This window comes from Nicotiana sylvestris, chromosome 4 (assembly GCF_000393655.2).
Source record: "Nicotiana sylvestris chromosome 4, ASM39365v2, whole genome shotgun sequence".
Taxonomy (NCBI): Eukaryota; Viridiplantae; Streptophyta; class Magnoliopsida; order Solanales; family Solanaceae; genus Nicotiana; species Nicotiana sylvestris.
Genome location: NC_091060.1, coordinates 129,941,659 through 129,950,078, shown reverse-complemented (window position 1 = coordinate 129,950,078; position 8,420 = coordinate 129,941,659). Strand labels below are relative to the sequence as shown.

Below are 8,420 nucleotides of genomic sequence, written 5' to 3'. Positions count from 1 at the left end.
TGTTGAGTTAATTTGATAATTTTCACATAGGCTTTGTTCCTTTAGCGTGTATTGATGATAACATACTGATTTTGGTTAGACTCAGAGCTTTTGGAGGCCGAATCGAGAGGCAAGGGCATCACATGCTAGAGTTTTGGCTTGGTTTGAGGTAAGTAACACTTCCAAACTTGGTTCTGAGGGTTTGAAACCCCGAACTATGTGTTCTATAATTACTATGGAGGTGACGCAAATGCCAAGTGACGGGCGTGCACCGTGAGCATTGCGGCCTGGATCATTCCATGACATCATTTAGTGGGTCTTTCTTGTTGATATATGTGTTGTGATCGTATGACTAAGTTAATGAGCTGTAAATCATGCTAAATATCATGTTAAGGTTTCACACCGATACTGTTGAGACCCGAGAGGTCATTTCTTGCTGTCATATCATTAGATTCAATGATATTCTGTACTCAGTCCTGTTCATACCTATTATATCATGTCTCGATTTCGATTATTGTTATTTGGCATATCATATCATTGTTTCGGGCTAGTATCACAGCATTTTGAGCCCGTGTGTGTGAGACTGGAGAGTGATGACTGAGTGAGGCCGAGAGCCTGAAATTGAGTGACAGTATGGGATCGGGTTGCACGCCGCAGCGGGATATTGATTATGCCTTCGTTGGCTTGTTATAGTGCTGGACTGAAAGTAGCCCCTCCGGAGTCTTTACACCCCAGTGAGTGCATTTGATATTATTGAGGGATGGATCTTCCCTGGACATGGATCTTGTCCGAAGTACTTATTATCTGGAGATGGATCTTCTCCATAGGCTGGAATAGCCTTCCTCGATACTGGATGACTGTTGTCAGTGATGTGTATATATTCCGGGATGGATCTTCCCTGGGCTTTGTGAGCCATATAGAGTACCGAGTGGTTGTGAGGTAGTTATTATTATTATCTAGAGATGGATCTTCTCCATAGGTTGGAATGGCCTTCCTCAGTACTGAGTGACTGCTATCAGAGATGTATATATTCCGGGATGGATCTTCCTTGGGTCGTATGAGTCATATATAATACTGAGTGGACGAGCATTTGAGATTGTGGGTACATGAGGCACTCATCATGGTGCATTTCATACAGCATGTGCATTGGCATGTAGACGTAGTAGAGTTACACATCCTTACCCTGTATATACATGCTCTATTTTACTGTTCAAGCTGTTTATTTAACTGAAAGCATGCCTACGTTTCTGTACATTATTTCTGTTACCTTTGATGAGGTTGAGTTCGTGACTACCTATCAGTCCAAAGGTTGGACTTGTTACTTATTAAGTTGGTGTACTCACGTTACCCCCTGCACCTCGTGTGCAGATTCAGTCACTATGGATCTAGTGGCAGTGGCTGATCGAGGCTTTTGACGTAGGAGATTATTGAGGTATTTGCACGGCGTTCGCAGGCCGTGGCTCTCCACCTTGCCTTCCAGTTGTATTTCAGTTGCTCCGTTAGACATTATATTAGACAATGTATTTTTCCTTAGACGCTCATGCACTCGGTGACACCCCGGTTTTGGACTAGATTGTATCTATTCTTGGAATTTCTTATGTTTCAAATAGTTCTTTAACTGTTAAAAACTTCCGTAAATGTTTTCAAACTTGTTATTATCGTGTTGATTGTTGAGTTGAGGTTGGCCTAGTTTCACGATAGGTACCATCACGACAGGTCGGGTTTTAGGTCGTGATAAAAGCTCGACGAGGAGGTACCACCGCAGTAGAGCTATCAAAATGGGCTAGCCCAACCTAGCCATATGTCCCTAACATGCTTTTCGACAACCTGAACACAATTTATATGGGCAAGAAGATATTGGATCTTCTATAATCTCGCGAGAAGTTTAGGCCTTGATATAGCCAAAGGTGTTTACAAAAAGGGTTCAAATATATATACACTATTAGTGCAAACTAACAAGATAGAGCAAGTTATTACTCTATTTTTAAGTTATCATATCAGTCCTGCTACGAAGAGTTACATATTGTTGTAGGTTAATTTAAGATGGTGTAAACGTTTGTAATTACATAAAACATAAACTCTAATGTAAAACAATTGAGCCTTGCAGGTCAGCATGACTATTATCACTAATACTTTTGGATCAAACACTATCATGGTTTGTAGTCCTTGTACCTGGAAGGCCGTGGCTCTCCACCTTGCCTTCCAGTTGTATTTCAGTTGCTCCGTTAGACATTATATTAGACTATATATTTTTCCTTAGACGCTCATGCACTCGGTGACACCCCGGTTTTGGGCTAGATTGTATCTATTTTTGGAATTTCTTATGTTTCAAATAGTTCTTTAACTGTTAAAAACTTCCGTAAATGTTTTCAAACTTGTTATTATCGTGTTGATTGTTGAGTTGAGGCTGGCCTAGTTTCACGATAGGTGCCATCACGACAGATCGGGTTTTAGGTCGTGATAAAAGCTCGACGAGGAGGTACCACCGCAGTAGAGCTATCAAAATGGGCTAGCCCAACCCAGCCATATGTCCCTAACATGCTTTTCGACAACCTGAACACAATTTATATGGGCAAGAAGATATTGGATCTTCTATAATCTCTCGAGAAGTTTAGGCCTTGATATAGCCAAAGGTGTTTACAAAAAGGGTTCAAATATATATACACTATTAGTGCAAACTAACAAGATAGAGCAAGTTATTACTTTATTTTTAAGTTATCATATCAGTCCTGCTACGAAGAGTTACATATTGTTGTAGGTTAATTTAAGATGGTGTAAACGTTTGTAATTACATAAAACATAAACTCTAATGTAAAACAATTGAGCCTTGCAGGTCAGCATGACTATTATCACTAATACTTTTGGATCAAACACTATCATGGTTTGTAGTCCTTGTACCTGAATATCTTCTGAAGCAGTAATATAATCCACACACACACCCCGAATATTTTCTGAAGCAGAGATATAATACACACACAACACTAAGCCGAAAATGTTAACTCACCTTACAACTTTGATTTTTTGTAGACCCAACTGCCCAGCAAAACTATAAAAATGTTCAAACTAGAAATCTTATAGAATAAGTGACAAATGTACTGACAACAAAAATATGAGATGAAGCTGTTTAAACCACATTTACATCTGTCAAACAGAGCTTAAGACTATGATATCCACAATGTTCTTCTAATCAGTGCCAGTACTTAGGTAATAAGTTATTGCCATCAAAACTTAATAGCAGAACAAATGTGAGCTTGATAGAGGACTCTGAACCCCCTTCTGACACTTATTTGTCCTAAATCAGGACTTCTATACTATACAGCAGAGACACATATATTGTACAACAGGGAAATGGGGTTGCCTGAAGGATGAGGAAGAAATTCCAGACAAACCACCTGCTCAATTTGCACTAAATGTGCTAAGCCAAATGGCCGGACTAGCCACTTGCTTCTCCACCTTGTAGCTATCGTAACTCCACACATATGATCACCTGTTACCAAGTGAAAGAACCAAAAGTCAAGAAATTTCCAAAAGAAACATGATATGCAGGAGAAACAACAACTTTCAACGGCTCATTCTCTAATGCTTACTTTCACCAGTTAACCATGACAAACAGGAAATATGACAGAAATAAAAATGGCATATCAGCATATCTTTAACTAGTGTGATTCATGGTACTCATGTTTGTCTGTGCTACATGCAACACATGCCATTCATTCCCTCATTTTTATTTTTTCCGATCGAACGGTTTTTTCTTCTTATTATTCAAGATTTTTTAAGTATCTTACCCTGTTTGAGAAAGCCGCTGCCAATTCATTAGCTGGTGAGACTGTGGATGCCTTTGCAAGTAAGATGAACTGGTCCCAATACCATTGTCATCACCAACATATTGGTCGGAATAATTAGTACTTGAGGGAGACCATACGGGAACTACACCCCCGTCCCTTTCTCTAGTACTACTGGAAGATTCTGCTGTAGAATCTTCAGAATTTCTCCTACCAACCACAAAATTAAACTGTGGCGGAGTGGTGTTTGTTCGAGCTGGTTGTGTGACAGCTTGGTCGAGTGTGTCTCTCCTAGGACCTTCAGTTACATTGACGTCGTTTGGAACTTCGGCTCTAGTGTCCACTACTGAATTTCTGATATTCACTGAGGTTTCTTCATCATCAACTCTGAACAAAGACGATGTCATGCTTGGGACCATCTGATCTTCATAGCGTCGAACAGTAACTATAACGGGGTTATTGTTCCTAACTGGTTCGTGGTCCATTTCCATATGCATGGCCTGAGGAAATGCTATTGGGGAGTCAGCAGAGTCACCGTGTCCTTCTTCCATACCATTCTCAACCGCAGCTCGTGAAGCTGCTTCGTGCTGCCACATTTGTGATAGGGCTTGTTCTAGTCTTACTTTTGCTGAATCAATTTCGACGATGGGAAGAGGATAATTGGAACCCAGCTCAATGCCAGCAGCTTCAAGTACAGATTCTGGTGCATTCCACGGGTGGTGTATCCATTCAGTGGGAAGCCTAGACAGTTCAGGAAGCCACCGCCGCACATATTCCCCATGAGGGTCACACTTGTATCCCACAAACTGCAAGAAACAGGTTCCAATAACTAGTCAGCCTTATTCAACTAAAGTTACATCAGAAAACAAGAAGGAAAACAGAAAATAAAAAGATAGAGAGGAAAAACTGCAGTCTCCCTTTTGTTTTACATGAAAAAACAAGAATGGAAAACAAAAGAAATGATACAGTAAAACTGAGGTCTGTTCTATTCAATTCTTATCAGTCTTTCTTTACATTACTTGTGCATAATAGATAGAAATTCAAACTTCATGTTCACGCGGAAAAGATAAAAAAGTACTCTCGAGGTTTAACTTTTTGGTGAACTTTTCCATGTTCAACTAAATGAAAATTATAAGATTATCTTCATGTGGTTAGAATGCAATTCCTGCAGAAAGCGAAACGCAAGGTCCAGTGAGTAAATATTATCAGGTTTAAGAATGCCTTAGAAGATCATGCAGAAGCCAAAGCATGTATAGAGAACTCAGCATCTTATGCAAGGGACACTTGCAAGAATTACCGACACTTGAAATTAAAGCATAGGTTACTGCAGAAGACAAGCCAGATTCCTTAGATTGAAAAGATTCTCATATCAACTCAATACGAAAAGAAGCTCACAAGCACTGTACTAATATCTCAGGATATAAAAGAATCACAATTTGCAATTTCACGCTCACAGACACATTTCATCTTAGCTTTAGCACTTTGTGGTTGTTGAATTAATGCCAAAGCAAGAAGATTGAAGCCCATGAGATGTTCATGGAATGTCTACTTGCAGGTCAGTGCCTTGCTACTAACTTACAATCTGAAAATAACAATAACCACAATGTGGAACGCTTTAAATATTTAAAGTATAGACTAGTCCTAGAGCTATTAGAGTTGTCCATGACAGGATGAAAGGTCTATAACTGGTGAGTCAGTAACTTCTACTATGTTTAAAGTTTTGAAAATTTTAAATGAAAGAAGAGTTCTCCCTAAAAAAATTTACCGCGACATACCTGTGGATTATCAATCCGATCAAACTCACGACCATCAGGTAGGGTACCAGAGATATATTGCCAACCAAGAGCATCGCTCTCAAGATCTGCATCTAACAATGTGTCCCAAAAATACTTCATTCCCCACCTCCACGGAAGCTGCAGAACCTTCACAAAGAAACTAGATACCACGACTCTGATACGATCATGTAGCCAGCCCGTTGCCCATAGCTCTCTCATACCAGCATCAACCAAAGGATAACCTGTTCTACCTTGCCTCCACGCCTTAAAATAACCCTCATCCACTACCCATGGAAAGTACCTTAGGTGACCAAGCAGCGGCCTTTCATGGCTATAAGGATGATTAAAACTCATGTATCTGGAGTATTCCCTAAGTCCAATGGACTTGAGGAACAAATTGACACTCTCTTCACCAGCTTTATTTCCTTCATTGGCCCAGAGAACTTGTTTGATGCGAACAAAATGGAATACCTTACGAACGCTGACTTCCCCGAAGTGTAAATGTGGAGACAGAAAGGAAGTCGTCGCACTATCAGCTTTCCTGCGGTTCTGTGAGTATTCAAGTAATGGTCCATTAACGAAAGTAGTTAGTGCTTTATCAGCATTGCTCCACCCTGGTGACCATGCTCGAGCGAGAAGTGCATTGCTTCCTTTCTCTGATTCATCTTCAAATACCAAGCTGTCCGAAGAGCATCTTGATGCATCACCTAAAAGTTTGCAAATCACCAAATGTAAAAAAAGGTGAACTCTAAACCAGTACTCTTATAAGTGCATTAATATAATTATAGGAATTTGTTTCGATCCTTAGCTTATTAGTGACAGCTCGAACATCTACATGTTCAGAGTCGCCTTTTTTATTTTCGAAGGACTTCAATATCTGCCAACAACCACATTATGCACCACGTAGTGATTCTCGGAGCTTAGAGCCGCCTTGCGACAGGTTCATTACAGTGGAATGGCATTACTTTAATCTGACAGATAATATATCTATTACCTTGAGGAAGATCTCCCTATTTGTATACTTCTTTGATGGAACATAACAGTAAGCAAAAGCACCATATTTTAAACAGAATATGTACAAATAAGAGCAGAAATTTTATCCGGAAAGCCAATAAGAGATAGGGGAAGCTCAAAAGGAGAACAAACCAGGTATAATCCTTTTAGGAGGGAGAAGTGGAGCTTCAGGATCATAAGGCATGCTAAGGCATTTTTCCCAAAAAGCAGAAAATGTTGTGAACGGGCGACCTTCTTCATCATTAACTTCCCATGGTTCATAGAGCAAATCGGCATTAAAGGAGCGCACAGAAATACCTTGAGCAGTTAACACTTCTTTTGCGCGATGATCTCTAACAAGTGAAATTGGATCTAAAGCAAAAGAAGTATAGGTGTTGGTCAGGATAAGACAGTCAATAAAAATGGCTGTATTCTACTCCTACTACTGAAACGAGATGCTTAAAATAAAAGCCATCCATTTCTATTGACAATTTACCATTCAACTAAGGTCATATCAAATGTTTAGCAATACACTTTCTGTTTCTATTATATCAAATAATAAGGATATGCAAATCCAGATAACTGTGATTCTGATACAAGCACTGAGGGCTGAGCATAAGCAAAGCACTGTACCTAAACTTCATTAGTTAATTAGGAAAGCATATGCCAATAATTTATTATTTACACAGAAGACAATTCATTACTTATTCTTAAGGGACATACAAGAAGCGCCAATCTCAATTAAAGCCATCCCAAAACAATATTTTAAACTTTTAAATAACAACATAAAAAATAGGAAAAGAATAATCAAGTCAAACAGAATAATTAAATACTATAAAAGGGAATTCTTTTTTTGTAGAGAAACAGAACTGACCATATAAATGATTGAAGAAGAGCTGAGTAGCACCAGTAGATTTAACAATTTCAAGAAGAGAAGAAATACTATCAGTAGATCTTTTAGTAACAAGAGAAGTGCCAAGACTTTTCAAAGATGAATCAAGATGAGCCAAACTTTGCTTAAGCCACCATCTTGAAACTCTACCAGGATAATAATGACCTTCTTCTTCAGGTGCCCATATAAACACTGCAATTACTGCTCCTGCTCTTACTCCTGCAGCTAAAGCTGGATTATCTTCTACTCTCAGATCCCTTCTAAACCATACTATGCTACAACCACTACCTGACATCTTCTTTCAACAACCTCAACCTCAACACCAACCACAACTCTCTCTCTCTCTCTCTATATATATTTTTTCTCTCTATGTAAACACCATGTTAGTGTGTCTTTTTCTTGGATAGAAGAATAATGGGATTAATCTTATCTCTTTTTTCACTTCTCCCTGTAGCTTTCACTAAGGAGATAATGATTACAAACCATAATCAACAAAAGAAAAAGTGAACTTTATAGGAAGGATTTAGTAAAGAACCTATCTTTAACTTCCCTATATGTTATCTGTACGTACAAGAACTTAATTCTCTCAATTCTTGAATGAATTATGCTATTCTGAACAAGTTACTACAAAAAATAAAAATAGGTTCTAGAGAGAGGGGGAGGGAGGGAGGAGAAAGAGAGAGTGAATGTGATTGGTTAAGGTGGTGGGGTAACAAGAGAAGTTATGAGCAAATTGCAGCCACTACTTTATTGTTTTTTGTCTAGATTTTATTTTTTATATCTTCTTTCTTATCCTAAGAAGGAAACAAAATTCCACACAAGCTTCTCATCTAGTGCCCTCCCTAATCCTCTCTCTCTTTTGACAGGGTGGAAAATTCTTTGTTAAATTCAAGATTGGATTTCTTATGTACAATAAAGTCATAAAATTTAGATGTTTGATTATCATGAATTATTGCAAATTGACAGTGATTTGGGTTCTTATGTTCTAATCAGACAATG

The 8,420-nt window shown here is 38.7% G+C and overlaps 1 protein-coding gene across 2 annotated transcripts; it reads right to left on the bottom strand.

Moving 5' to 3' along the window:
• Positions 1 to 3,034: 3,034 nt before the first annotated feature.
• LOC104213939 (cryptochrome-1) lies at positions 3,035 to 7,997 on the bottom strand. Of its 2 annotated transcripts, XM_009763507.2 has the most exons (5): positions 7,404 to 7,997; positions 6,683 to 6,901; positions 5,537 to 6,243; positions 3,765 to 4,567; positions 3,035 to 3,466 (listed from the first exon to the last, which is right to left on the bottom strand). In XM_009763507.2, exons 1-5 carry the CDS (start codon positions 7,714 to 7,716, stop codon positions 3,463 to 3,465), a joined length of 2,046 nt encoding a protein of 681 aa, XP_009761809.1. In that variant the 5' UTR covers positions 7,717 to 7,997; the 3' UTR covers positions 3,035 to 3,462. The 2 variants fall into 2 exon arrangements, with proteins under 2 accessions (XP_009761809.1, XP_009761811.1); XM_009763509.2 differs by lacking the exon at positions 3,035 to 3,466 and having other exon boundaries at positions 3,761 to 4,567.
• Between the last annotated feature and the right edge of the window lie 423 nt (positions 7,998 to 8,420).